Genomic DNA, 14386 nt, shown 5'->3' with positions numbered 1-14386 from the left:
TTTTTTTCCGCCTCCTGCGACCCCCGACCATCTCTCTTGCGGCGCCTTGTTAGTCACCTCGGAAGGAATCACACGCGCTGTTGTTCTCGCAGTTTTTTTTTCCTTTTGTTGTTTTCTTCTTCTTGACAGCCTCAACCCGCCTGTGCCATCGGTCTCTCTCCGTCGCTGCCCTCTCTGCCTCACCCCTCACCCCCTCCCCACCACCACACCGCCTCTACTGCAGCGGAGGCACGCACCTTTGCCGCCACCTTTCTTTAGTATTCCTCTCCCATTTTGGCTGCACCTCTCTTACGCATACGCGAAGGCGCTCGCTGACGCAGCGGGGAAGTCCGTCACACCATTCGTTTTCTCTTTCTTTTCGTCTCCCTCTCACGCCTGCGCAAAGCCCTATCGCGTCCAAGACGTCGCGTTGACGCCTATTTCTCCCTGGGCCCCCTTTAAGGACACCACACGCGAAGACAGCTGGTCCACGATGGAGCGACGCTCGAGCATCATTAGCGAGCTGGCCAAGACGCAGCGCCGTCGCTCTGCTATCACCCTCATTGTCCCAGGCGAGGAAGCAAATACGTTCAAGAAGGACACTGCCAACGCCTCCAATGAGGAGCACAGAACCTTTGAGAGCTTCAAAGCGAAGCCACGCTGCCCCACACCGGAGCTCAACAACGCTGCCTATGAGGGCGAACACGTCAACGGTCTTCCCACCGGCGCGGCTGTGATGATGCCGCATCTCAATGGAAACAACATCATGCGAGCGAATAGCGACGTTTTGCAGCACATTATGCCCCGAAACGGTGGCCCGGCTCCGATGCCTCAAGGCGGTGGCGCTCCCGCTCTCTTGCGGCAAGTCCCTCCTTCACATCAGCAGCAACAGCAGAAGCCCAACCACGCACTGCGAGGCGCAGTCGCCAATCGACCCACAGACATGCACGTCTTTCCCCCAGCCCCGCCATTCACAGAGGCGTCACGACAAAAGGTGGGCGGCAGGCGGGCCATCAACCCCGTCATTGCAGCCTCGGCCTCTTCGCATCAGCCACCGCTGGGTGTCACCGCGACAAAGGAGGACAACACTACACTGCGCCACAGTGCACCCGTTAGTGGTGTGGGTGACAGCCGCCGTCCCCTCGCGTCAAACGCCATGGCTTTCAAAAATTCCCTTGTCCTCTCCTCGGATAAGATTCCGCGGCGGACGTCTCTTCGAGTTTCCTCCAGCAATCGACTCCAGCTGGGCACCGCCGCCGCAAGCGGCGCAGCAGGCGGGGTGAGCAACAACAGTGACAGTGGCGCCGCTTCCTTGACTTCTACTCCAACGGTGGCCTCCGCAGCCTCCAAGCTTCAAAACCCCGCCGCTGCTGCCATTGGTATTCACGGTAGCGCCGGCTATCCGTCATCCCCACAGCCCCTGTCGGCCCCACTACCGCAACCGAGCGCCATGCAGACCTCCGCTGCGCAACGGCAATCACTCGCGGTGAGCTACACAAAAATGCCTTCCAGCGCTACGGACTCATCTCAAGAGGATTCTCAGGGTGCCACTCATTCGAGCCTTGGTCGTCGCTCGACCCTGCCACAACCTAGGGTGCAGCACGAAATCGACCTTACGCGTGTCCCACGTCCGCCTGTTCGGTGTCCTCAGCACCAGCGGCTGGCGGTCAGCTCAAGGAATGGGATGCGGGAAGCGGATTCCAGAGGTAAGTCTGACAGGCTTTCCTTTCCCGTCTCATCGCACAGCATTAGCGAACGTGGGAGCAGTGGCGACTCCAGCTCCAATTTGGGGAGCGTGGAGGACAGTAAGTCGTCCTCCACGACGTGTGACTTGTCCGTCGTGATCATCGACTCCGAGCTGGCCAGTGCTGTCAGTCTCGCGTCTGCAATCCCAGCATCTGCACTCTCGCGGCAACGCTGCGAGTCGCCGCCGGCTGACCTCACTGACATCCTTGCATCCGGCATGGCAGTCCCTATCGCCTCTGTGCCTGGAAAGAAACCAACTGTAGGGTCTCCATCAGCATCTCCGCTAACCGCTGGTCGTGCCGCCGACGGAGACCGTTCCAGCAACGTACGGAAAAGAGAGGAAAAAGATCGGGATAGCGCCACGTTCTCTGAGGACTCGGTCGATCTCCTGTCAACGACGGACTTCTCCGTGCTGATGGAATCGCCTGGGTTTGTCGCGGCACCGAGTGAGGGGCAGAGACGACTCGCGACGCTCTCCAGCAGGCCCCTTCATCTCAACAGCGGCAGCGAAACTGTCGATCGGATTCTAGAGAAACCGAGCGACGCCTCTATCAGCAGCTTCGGTCTGCTGTCAAACGACGACAACTGCGCTTGCAATAACGTCGCTCCTTCTGCATCAACCACCAAAGTTGCACCAGCATCACCATCGTCACCGAAGCTCACGCAGGTTAAGGAGCGGGCACGTCGCAGGCGGGACAGTACCGTGCGCCTGCCATCCCCAGTCGACCTGAACAGTCTAGTCTTGTGGAAGGAGAGCGAGTGGTCCATTTTATCACCACTGATGTCTTGCAAGCGCCACGCCGACGTAGCCTCGCCCGCTGGTACAACAAAGAACGCCAGCAGCACCGGCAACTCTGAAAACTGCGCATATGGCGAGGAAGGCGGCACCGGCAACGTCGCCGCCGACCTGAGGTCTGGCTCGGCCCTCCAGGACGCAGTATCGAAGCCAAATACGAGCGTGAGCACCTGCCGACCCATCAGGCTGTCCCACACGGGCGATACCAAGCCGCACCTGGGCGCATTTCGCACCGGCAGTCGAGGACTGGCATGCAGTCCCCATGCCCAGGCTGTCCGTGCAGCCTCCGCCGCCGCGGCGTCCTTGACAGCAGTCAACAAGGAAAGGTGGTGCGTGACACAGTCGCTAAGCATCGATACAGACCTTTTTTCCTTCTCTCAGCTTCCCCAAGAGAAGCACGGCAGTATGGTAGCAAAGCTGCGAAACATGTTCGAAAGCAACAGGGAGAAATGTCTGCGCACCAGCAGCAGCCAAGAGGGGTCATCAATAGCCACTCCATCACTGAAGGACAAGGGCATCTCCAAGAGCAGCCCACCACGGAAAACAGAAGGCGTTTCGCGAAAGGCTCTGCCTGCTTCAGAAAAGGGGGTGAGGGGAATCAATCAGATGCAAATCTCACCGCAGTGTCAAGTGCCATTGCCCGTTGTTCCGGCGGTGGCGTACTGCAGCTTCTCCCACCTCTTCTCGCCATCTTCCACACCGGTGCGAACTGAAAAGGGGGAGCTCGGGCCGCTAACGAACACGATCAAATCAGACAGCCTATCCGGTACTTCTCGTCAGGACTCTGGTACGGACTTCGGCTGCACCGTGGCAGGCAGCTTAGCGAGCCCATCCCCAATGATTCGTCGTGCCACAATGGAGCCCCAGCATGAGGTTTCGTCTGTGAAAGACTCGAGCGGCGCGTCTCCATCTATCTCTCTGCAGCGCAGCGATCCCGGCTTCTCCCTTGCGTGCTTCAAAGTCTCGAACATCTCTTCGGACACTGTGAACATGTTCGAGTGCTGCGATTTATGATGAGTCGCTTTCGGTGTGTGCGTGTGTGTGTGTGTGTGTGTGTGTGTGTGTGTGTGTGTGTGTGTGCTTTCCTGTGTCAGCGCCCTGTGTAGAGCACGTCTCTCAGAGATGCTTTGCTGAGTAAGGCAGCTGGGAAAATGGCGTCTGAGTCTTCTTGTGGTGTTTTGTTTCTCAGATTGATCGCCCCACTTCCCGCCTACATCCCTTTTTCCTTTCTGCTCTCTCAGCCTACGCCCCCCCCCATCCGCTTTCTTCAGACCTCTCTCTCTCTCTCTCTTTCAATCGTAATTTACCTCGCCTTCGTCTCGCAGTGGTCTTGCATTTTCCTTTCCTTTCTATTCTTCTCTCTCTTGCTCGCTGCCCCCTTCGACATCCCCATAGTCATTTCTGTTCTTCTCTCTTTTTTTTTTTTGCTCTCTGTTGCGGTTTTGCTTTCATGCGCATCTCTCTCTCTCTGCATGTCAGTTTATGGGCGCATGTGTACATCTCCTCTTTCCTGTCGGGGTACGCAATGTTTTCGAGTTCGCACAAGCCGCCTTCTCAAACGCAGCCTGAAATTCTCCGCTTCACAGAGTTGCGCTTCCCTCCCATTGTGTTGTTCGTTTCTGCTTTGGCTCACCCGTTGATTTCGACGGAGGCCGCCTCTCTCTCGCTTTTGCTCTTTCCCAAGTCTGCTCATTTCCACCCGCCCTCTCCTCCTCCGTCGGGGGTAGGGACAACACACGCACACACACAGCGCATGACCATCTCGTTTTTGTTTCGGAATTCTGCGTTTTCTTCTTCTGCCCTTTTGCTCTCCACCTTTTCTCACGGCGTCCGCTGCGTTTCATCTGAGTGCAACGTACGCGCAGCGGTGTCGAGCGTACGTGTGTGGGTGTGGGTGGGTGACAGAGCGAAAACGAGTCGTCCTGCCCTGCTGCTGCCTTCTTGCGTTTTTCCCCTGCGCCCCCACCCCTTTCTCCTCCCCCCCCCCCCCATTGTAAACATTCGGTGGATGCTGAGCGTGCGCGATGCCATGCGATGAATAGTCGCCTCTCTTCGTTCCCATATTATTCCTGTTTTTTTTTTCGCCTTCTCGCTCGCCTACTTGCCTCCCTTGCCTCCCCTCCCCCTGCCCCCGTCAGCCACGGCTCCCTCCCCCCCCCCACTCTCCGTTATGGGCGTCCTTTTTTTCCCTCACTTGGCCTCTCTTGCCCTTCTCAGTGTGTTGGCTCCTGCTCAGTCAGAATCGAAGTGCGTCTTCTCCCTAGCGAGCACACTGCCCTCTCGCTCGCTCTCTTTCGTTCTCCTCACATCTTTCTGGGCGACTCTATGGAAGAGAGTGTTTGCCGCTTACTTCTCTTCTGTATTTCACTCTCTCTACGTGTACCTCCATCCTCCAACTGCTCGTGAACCTCTTTGCCTAGAACAAAAGCCCACGGTAGCAGCAGATTCAACACTGCTCCTCACCCGCCTCCTTTGCTTTTCCTTCGTACCGGTGCTTCGATTTTCCTCCTCGCACCCCTCCATCGTGAGAGCTCGACTGCCTCTGCGCGCATCAACGAGCTCGCCAGACATTTCTGTTCTCCACAGAGGGGGGGTGCAGTATAATCTGTTTCTCAGCATTCATATAGTTTAGCAGAACTTCTCCCCTCACTTCTTTCACAGGCTTCTTTTTTTGGCTGCCCTCCTCCCCCATCCCTGCCCACGCCGGGCCACTTCTGGTGGTGGCAGTGCAAGGGGCCTGCGGCAGTGCACACGCTTGCACCAGCCGTGCGATGGCCAGAGGGCCAGCGTGACTCGAGCGTGTCTCACCCTGCCCTCGCTGCCCACGGGTGTGGAGGGCCATGTGCCGCGCTGAGGGGACGTGGTCGGCGCATCGGTGTAACGCGTGTGTCTGCCGCTGCTTCGCGCGACGCGATTGGGCCGTTGCCAGGCCGGGGCGGAGCGGGGGTTGGACTCGTGTTGCACGGCCGAAAATGGACAAATTGGAGGCGAAAGTCGCTGTCGCAGCTCTGCATAGTACCGCGGTGGTGTTGCTGTTATTTATGTGGACGAGGTAGAAGAGGGCGTTAGGTGTAAGAATGCTTATTTATGAGGGCTCTGACGCCATGAGAAAAACTTTCCTCGCACGAAACAATCAACTTGAGGGAAGTCTGCAGAACAGAGGACGTCCTTCTGCGCATCATCGCTTCTTCATAGTCTTGCCTCGCATGGGTGTTTGCCAGCAGCAGACCCTGGTGTTTGAAGGTGGCAAGGGTGTTTAAGCAATTACTGCACCCTTCCTGGAATGATGGTGTTGTCATTTACTCTAAAACGAAGGATGCTATCGTCCACTACGCTCTACCTGAATGTGCGTCCTCGCGTCTGCTCCGTTGCGCTCTTCTTTGTTTTACTGCTCGTACTCCCTCCCCCTTCATTACATGGAAGCACCGATCAAGAACCTCGATCTCTGTGTCAAGTGTTTTCATCTTATCCATCTCTTCTCGACCCGCGCACACATACAGCGCATGGTTGATTCTTTCCGTGGTACCCCCGGACAAGGCGACCGAGGGCAAGGTCGTGGTGGTCGTCACGGATGCTCACCATCCAGCGGGTTGCCCACCGCCGCTCACAGGCCATCAGGAGGCAAACAAAAAAAGGAGCGCGGCTTCCGTCGGGAGCGCAGAGCTCGGTCGCTCGTCATCGCCAACGCGTTCGATGTGAGCTGCGCCCACCTGAGCCAGTGCCGAAAAAAGGGCAGCCTCTTTCTTCTACCTCTGCCTATTGCTGCTGCTCAGCGCCGTTTTCTCGTCGTGGAGCGCAGCATCAGTGGAAGCGACGATGTCCTCTACAGCCAACACAGGGATGTGTGGGAGTGCCTACCGCGAGGCAATGCACGTGTATACATAAAAACCGACTCGCCAAATGGCACCGTTGGCTACACACTCGTGGGAGCTGTCAACGGACTGCGCAAGTTTGGCGACAAGGACAGCACCTACGGCTACCCGGACGCTGTGCAGACCGTCATCGCCATGGAGACAGGGAGCAGTGTGTGTGGACACCTCTCCGCATTTGCGTTGCCTCTCGCCAAGAGGGGCGAAACGTCAGTGGATGCTGACACGAGCTGTGATGCCGCTGAGGTGGAGGATACTTCTCATCGCTTCTGGGTAATAGGGAGCAAGGATGTGCACATTGTGCTTGACTACGCCGTCTCCGAAGAGTGCCTGCACTACTACAGCAGCCTCGGCTGCCGCTACTCGCACGCGATTAAGATATCTCGGCTTTGGAAAGCAATGCTCCCAGGCGGTGCTGAACTGTCCTCTGCCAACTCCGATGCGAGGGCCGCGGCGTCCCCAACGTTGACGCCGGCGCAGGCGCGCGCGCTTCATGACGCCCTTCACAAGGAGATGTGGACCAGCTGCTTCGAGGTTACCTTCTCGGACAGTACACCTCTCATGGAAGACAGCGGCGTCAACAAGCTGCGGTTCTATGCGGTGACGCTTAATAAGCGCGCCTTCAAAGAAGCTTGTACTGGCCACCCCGCTCTCTCAGGCAACAAGGCAAAGGAGAGGGGCAATGGCGACTCTCTTGAAGAAACCGCAGATGCGCCAAACAAGGCGCCACAGTATTCGCGGCAAGATGGCCTCTGTATCCCAGTGGCAGACGCTGAGGCGTTTTACGCCAGTGTCGGGCTCCCCTTCTCGCACTACGGCTCGTCGGTCGTGTACAGCTCTCCCGAGTACGTGCAGCTCGTCGACACGATTCGCCGAAGCGTTAACTCGGAGGGCTGCGTCATGTGCGGCGCCGACGCAGGCGGAAAGGTGGTGCGATTGTGGACGGAAAAATCACACCCGTATGTCATGGAGCGCATCACGCGGGAGGCCATCACAAACCACAAGCTCACCAGCAATGAGCTCCAGGCGTTGCTCAAGAAGAAGCTGGACCACCAACCCCCAGAGCTGCGAGACTACTTCAAGGACTGGGAGATGCACCGCATGCCCTGGCTCCTGCACTTTGCTGCCTGGCTGCAGATGACTCGGCGCCTCACGCCACACATGCAGCGCAACGAACTGTTCCAGCAGCGAAGTCGATGGCACTCTCTCCAGAAGGAGTTCCAGACCGCCGTGGACTCCGACCCGAAGCTATACAGCGAGTGCGAGCAGTACCAACACGATCCGGTGGAGTGGGACAGCGGTACGCAGGATTTGGATGTGATCAAGTTTGTGGGGTCGCAAGGGCATGGCAAGTCCACCTTGGGCCGTGCCCTCTACGCACTGCTGCAAAAGGCACAGTACGGCCCCTGTTGGGTAAATCAGGACGAGTTAGGCGACCGCAAGAAATTCCTCGCCTCGCTTCGTCAAGCCGCGAAGGCGGGGTCGAAGGTGACGCATTTGATAATTGACAAGATGAACCTGGACGCTGAGATGAACCATGACTACGACAATCTACCACTGAGCTTGACGGTGACGTGGTTTCACCCCGATGGGGAGAAGGGACTGCACAGTGTGTGCGTGGACCGCGTGCTCGGACGCGGGAGCTGCCACCGATCCCTCCGTGTTGACCCGAATCTGGCACCGCAGGAACGCCAGGCGCAGATGAAGACCATACGAAGACTTGTGCACAGAGCGTTGAAAGCCTGTGAGATGCCAAAGGACCCGCCAGAGTTGGTGCTCGAGCTGGACATCACCACGCCAATCAACGATATGGTGCGTAGGATATGGGAAAAGCTTGAGGACAACGGCATGCACACGCTACCGCCTGTCACGGACAAGGATATCAGCGAGGCGATTGACTTGTCTCACCAATACGAATCATTTTTGGGCAAGCTGCCGCGCCACCCAATTTACGCCTGCATCAGCATACAGCAACAAGAGGACGTGGCGAGGCTACTCAGTGTGGTTCCTCAGGAGTTCACTGCAGGGCAGGTGGTGCAGCGCGCGTTCCACCTCACGACAAAGTACTTTGGAGGTGTGATGGACCCTGTGGCGTTTGTTCAGCTTGCCAAACTCCTTGGCCAGTCTGTCACGCTCACCTTAGAGTCTGTCGTCGCCGATCCTGACGGGGTGGCGGTTACCGTGTTCCGTGACGACGCACACTACCCCTGCGCCAACCCCATACCGCACATCACCATCTCAAACCGCAAGGGTGTGCCGCCCAAGTACAGCAACGATCTGATTTCCCCCACCGCCTACCCAGGTGATCCCGCGAAGCGAAAGGTGGTGCAAGTACCGCCAAACTGCACTATAAGTGGCATCTTCGAGTTCCGATGAGGCAGTGCCGTGGGTGTTTATTGTTTCAGCGATGTGCGCAGCCATGCCTTCTCGTGACACAATATATTATCTCTCGCTTATCTCACGCTATCGCCTCACTTCTCTCTTTTTTTTCCTTTTTAGCTCTCCCCCTCCATGCGCGTGCGTGCGTTCCCCATCTGATGAAAGTGTGGACACGGCAGGCATTGCCGAGTCACGGCGAGCATCGACCACGAGGCCGATCTACGTCTGCTTCCACGTCGTGCAGTGTGCCGCTGTGCTACTCAGACTTCTTGCATGGTGCCATGCCTTCTCGCTCTCTTTTGCTTGTCTTTCTCCCACAATCGGCTCTCTTTTTTTTTTTTTTGAGAAGGCGACCTTCTCAGGCACAGCGCGTCTACCCCCTTATACACTGAAATGTATCCCTCACTGGGTGGGTGCTCACTTACCCAGCTCATCACGTGAACGGGGCTGTTCACGTGGCTGATCCAGTGACTACGCACACCATCACTACACTCTGCAAATGTGCACATCGAAAGCCCAGCAGCTTTGGTCCCTCAAACTGCGTCGAGCACGAATGGCACAATCGCCCCGTATTGGGTTCGCTGCCGACACACAACGAAGCGTTTTTCTCAGTAAGCGCTAAGCCTCACTGCTCTCACTCCCCACCCCCTGCCTCTCTTTCTCCTCTGTGCCTCTCTCCCTCAACACATGCTCATGCATGTATACACCTCCACAATGAAAGGTGAACTCTGCCGCGTGAGCATTCCTCCGAACCGTTTTCTCATAGCGTTCTTTGTATCACCAGCATTTGGGATGTCATTCTCTTGGGGCAGTGTTGTCTTCCTCAGTGCATCTCCGTGCTCTTCTACTCCACCACTCTCCTCTCACTCCAGCCGTCTTGCTGTACTACTCGCATTCCCCTCTATTGGACCTCAGTGACTCACACTCTTCTCCTACTGTGTGAAGGAAAGTTCAGCGCCGCGCCAGGCAGCTGCTTCTGCTCCCATTAGTCACACGAGAATTTTCATCCATGTGGAGGAGGCGCGAGCACACCTACAAGCAACGCCTTCAGCTGCCACGTTGCGCCACGTCAGCTTGACCTCCTTTCTCCCACTTTACCTACCGCTTGCGTTGTCCACTCTCTTGTCTTTCAGCCACATCGAAAAGTCATCCCATATCACTCCTGCAGCCCCCCTCCCCTCTCCGGCATCTGGCGGTGCATGTAGCAGTGCTTCCCCTCATTTCCTTCGTGTGCTCTTGCTACCTTCCATGGCGTGGAAGCATTTTCGACTCCTCCCTCACGCACACATACATAAACTCATTTCGTTCCCTCTTTTCTTCATCTGGGTATCCTCAACGCGGCAACAGTGCCGTCGCCTGACCCGCATTGGCTGTGTGAGTTGTGCGTTCCTCTTTCGCTCTTGTTACTCTTTTCCTGAACCTTTATGTTTTTTTTTTGCTTTGATACGCCCATTCACCCACCCCTGCTACACTACTCCGCATTCTCCTTCCTCAGTCGACCCTTTTTTCTGCTTCGTACCTCTCCGCTCTTCCCTGTCAGTTCCTCGTCTGTCGTCTGCTTTCTCTTTTTCGACCTCCTCCCTCTGGTCCCACACACCTCTCTCTCGCACTCTCCGCTCAGCCACCACACATCGGGTTCTGCGCGTGTGACAGCGTTTACGTTGCGCGTATGCGTGGGCGTGTGCGGGTGCCGCTCTCTCTCTCTCTCTTTTGCTCGTTGGTTTCGCCTTAGGAGTGGGTGTAGGCGCTCCTCTCTCCTCCCTTTCCCCCCCCCCGCCCCCCTCCGCCCATCCTCAGTCAGCGAGTGTGTACTCGTCCTCCTCAGGCATCGCATTAGTGCTGCGCATTCACGTGTTTACATCCCCCACCTTTGGCGGAGTGTTCTGCTGTGGTGTGTACACGCTCCTCGGCATACCGCAGCTTTACTCTTTCGCCGCATGCTCACAGCCACTGCGCAGCTCTTGAGTATTTTTGTTGTTCGCGTGTCCTTCCGCGTTTCCCTTTTCGTCTTCTCTTAGTGTGGCCGGTTGCCTTCCTCCCTTCTCTTTCTTTCCCGGGGTATGTGCACGCGCAGGTAGCCACGTTATGTATGAGCGACTGCGGAGGTGCCGTCGGTGTGTGTTTCTCATTCTCATCCTCTTTCTCTCAGACCGGCAATTTTCGCCTTGGGGTGTAGCTGCTCTCCCTCCCTCTCATCCTCCTTCCTCCTCTCACACTTTTGTCTCGTCTGGAGGTGTGCAGCGTGCAACTTTGGCGTGCATTTTGTGCTTCCTGTTTTGCTTCGGCGGTTGTGTGTTCGCTGTTGCCCCTTTTGCTGTACTTCAGTGCTCCTCTCGCCTCCCCTCCGCTTCTTCACCCGTTTCCCCTCTCCTACGCCACGCACCTTTCTACCTTGATCTCGCAGGTGGACGTGACACTGGCTTCTCTTGTTGTCGTGATGCACAACAAGCAGCCGTACGCCATCCCGGTGAGCACCTCCGGCACCCAAGCCGGTCCCCCAGTGCTCTTTCGAAATCCAAATCGGCACAAGAGAGGTGGCTACGGCCCTGGCACAGCTGACGGGCCGTCACCAAGTCAGCCACCGTTGCCCACGGGGTCATACAGCACAGGTGATCGTGGCGTCTTTCCTTCTGAGAGCACCACCACGCATCGAAGCAGTCGCTCTCGGAGCAACCCCTCCGTGTGCTTCATAGACACACCGGCTGACGATGCGGATAACGGCGACCTCGTGCAGCTCCCGACGGCTACGGTAGCGGGAGCCGTAGCACCGCAGCTGTCGATTCTGCGGACAAGTAGCAGCCTTATTCGTGCCCTCCCGTCGCTTTTCGACTTTGAATACGAGTCACCGCACACCCCACGGCAGTCTCCGGCAGAGCCGAAACAAAACCTACCAGCCGCCGTGGTAAGCTCCCAGAGCGAAGAGAAGAGCGCCGAGGGCGCCAAAGAAACAGACAGTCGCGCTTGCCGTCCTCGTATGCCGTCTGTAACGGCGGTGCCGCCCTGTCTTTCGTTGCCTTCGCTCAACGCTCACCACCCACTGTGCAGTAACAGCGATCTCGCCTTGCGCTTCGTGACGGACGGCGACGTGGGGGATATGGCTGCGCTCTGGTGGGCAGCGCATCAGTTGCCGATGCCCGAGGTCAAACAAGTGAAGCACTTGGAGAGTGTAACTCCTGAGACAGCTGCCAAAGATGTACTGTCGGCCCCAAAGCAGTCGCCAGCCGTGATACCCAAGAACACAGCGCACTCAGTACTGCGCCCGCCGCAGCCACCGTCATCCGCGCTTGAAGCCCTGTCGATGAGCGCCGTGATACCGGATGGGCCTTACAGCGCCCTGTATACCTCCAACCAAGGCGTTACTCCAGAGATAGAGTACCAGACTGACAAGGTGACGAGGGCCGCTTCGCAGGTGAAGGGCTGGGATGCGGCAACCATTACTACGCAGAAGACTGGTGCACAGCTTGAACATCCTCCACGTACCAAGGAGGAGAATAGCACCAGAACGCGGCGTGCCCAGCGCCTGCAAAATCATGCGTTGGAGGAAGATAAACTAAGTCGAGCCACTTCGGACCTTACGCAGGCCTCGTATACGATCTCCTGCACGTCGTCACTGGACAGCCTCCCACTGATGCGCAAAGAGGGCGCTGCAGAAGACGACAGCTGCGAAGTGAGCCGTCGGACCATGCAAAGAGCGATGGTCGACATGGAGCCGATCCGCCACAACGAACAAGCTGTCGACATGGAGTCTCTCATGGATCTTTACTTCTTCTACGAAAGACAGACGTCGTCACCTGCTGGTGATGTGAATTCTACTAGCCCATTGGACAACTACGACGAGGCCAGGTTTAACGCGTCTCCAGCTGCAGATGAAGACGACATGGAGAACAGCGCCATGTTGAAGTCTCGATCATCATTCATGGACGACACAGTGACTCCAAGCCCGCAGTATTCAGCTGCTATCCCGAGCGGCACACCAGAGAATGCGCTATCGTTGTCGAGGGACTCGACCGATGCAGGCTACGAGTACGTGAACCCTTCTACACCCAGAACTGTGAGTCTTGTTGGTGACTCTTCATCTCTCGCTATGGGGGGCTTCTCGCGCGCCTCGCTCCTTGAAGGTCAGCATATCGCAGCGCGCGCGCCACCATCGCGCAAGGCGCGCAACTCAATCGGGACGTGGAGAAGGCATGCAGCGCTGGCTTTCCTGCAGCACTTCACCACAGCTGAGCAACTGAAGCCTAACCCTGCTGTCACGATGGTAGAGTCTACCGTGAGCTGTGGATTGGCAAGCAACAAGTTCGAGGAGTCGGTGGTTAGTGAATCGCCAAGTTCACTTGGTGCGCTGACTCCGTCGCTGGCCGCATCACCGCGAGACACACTTTGCTCAGACAGTGAGGACCTGCGCTCATCCGTGATGAGCGAATTCGGGAACGACGACGAAAACGCAGGTAAGATGGTCAACCCTGTTGAACCTCAAACCCTTAGCGCTCCCAAGAAGAGGCCCTCGCCACCGCCGCCCTCAAATGGCCTCAAAACAGGGCATCAGTGGCGGTGGTCATCCATCCGAGAGCGTCTGATGCAACCACCGATTCCAACAGTGCCGGGCAACAACGAGCGGCGACTCCAACGTTTGCTGCAGTGGTACCGCGCCACGGTCACGGCAAACATAAAAGAGGCTCCTCAGAGCCGACGGGCGCGGGACTCGAGTGCCGCGCTTGATACCTTGTACCTGCATCGCCGCCCCAAGAAGATCGCACAGTGAGTCACTGTCCTGTCGCGATCTGAGGTGGACGCTACCATCATCCAAACGGGGTCATCTTCGGATGGTTTTTCTCTCTTTTTTTATTCTCCACTCATTTGTGTGAGGTGAAGCGTTCCGGCAGCGCAGGCACTTTTTCCGGCCCCGTTGGGTAACTCCTTGCGTTGCTAAGCAGTTGTCCTCGTGCCATGTCTGTTTCACGACTCCGTCTGCTATGTGCTTTGTTTCCTCTCCACCACCTCCTCTCGCTTGTACCCCCCCCCTTCGCCTTTGCAGTATTGCTGTCCTGTCTCGCTGTGTCGTTCACACCCGTGTGGCAATACCTTCGCATGTCAGGGAGATTCTCTTCCAGGTCTTTTCTCTCTCTCCCATACGTCTAATCCCTCTGCCTCCCTTCTCTTATGTGAGTGTCATGCTTCGTGCCTCGGCTTTGGTGGCTCCTGCCTCTTGCCTATACGGGGGCTCCTCCAGTCTCACTTTCTCGTCTGTCTCTGCTGTGTTCGGCCAAGCGAGAGTGAAAAGATTGAGCAAAACTAAATGCTAAAAACAGCGAGGAGGAGACTGCGACCAGAGCGCGTGGACGATCCTCCCCGCCGCTTGCTTCCCCACCTCTTTTCCTTGCAGGCCTCGCGAATCTTTCAGTCCATATCGCACTGCGAGCCATCTTCTCCTTTTTCAGCAGCACCTTTTCCTCATTCTCCAAGATGGCAGGGGGAGAGAGGGGCACACCCCAGGTACGTGGTAGGCCAGGGTCCAGTACCCGCACTGTGTGTGTGTGGAGGGGGCAGGGGGGCAGGCTGCCCTCCTCCCCCATCCCTGCCCACGCCGGGCCACTTCTGGTAGTGGCAGTGCACACGC

At 57.2% G+C, this 14386-nt stretch overlaps 3 protein-coding genes across 3 annotated transcripts; all 3 read left to right on the top strand.

The window, feature by feature from the left end:
• Nucleotides 1–472: 472 nt before the first annotated feature.
• Nucleotides 473–3535, top strand: LBRM_31_2400 (hypothetical protein, unknown function; the record flags this gene model as incomplete). The annotated part of the gene is made up of 1 exon (XM_001567183.2): nucleotides 473–3535. The coding sequence occupies one exon, from the start codon at nucleotides 473–475 to the stop codon at nucleotides 3533–3535; it is 3063 nt and encodes a 1020-aa protein (XP_001567233.1).
• A 2489-nt stretch (nucleotides 3536–6024) lies between these two features.
• Nucleotides 6025–8766, top strand: LBRM_31_2390 (conserved hypothetical protein; the record flags this gene model as incomplete). The annotated part of the gene is made up of 1 exon (XM_001567182.2): nucleotides 6025–8766. The coding sequence occupies one exon, from the start codon at nucleotides 6025–6027 to the stop codon at nucleotides 8764–8766; it is 2742 nt and encodes a 913-aa protein (XP_001567232.2).
• Nucleotides 8767–11206: 2440 nt separating this feature from the next.
• On the top strand, nucleotides 11207–13531 carry LBRM_31_2380 (hypothetical protein, unknown function; the record flags this gene model as incomplete). Its single annotated transcript, XM_001567181.2, has 1 exon — nucleotides 11207–13531. One exon carries the CDS (start codon nucleotides 11207–11209, stop codon nucleotides 13529–13531), a length of 2325 nt encoding a protein of 774 aa, XP_001567231.2.
• Nucleotides 13532–14386: the final 855 nt, after the last annotated feature.

This window comes from Leishmania braziliensis, chromosome 31 (genome assembly GCF_000002845.2).
Source record: "Leishmania braziliensis MHOM/BR/75/M2904 complete genome, chromosome 31".
NCBI classification, from domain to species: Eukaryota; Euglenozoa; class Kinetoplastea; order Trypanosomatida; family Trypanosomatidae; genus Leishmania; species Leishmania braziliensis.
Note: the sequence above shows the minus strand (reverse complement) of the source record. Positions and strands in the feature narration are given on the sequence as shown.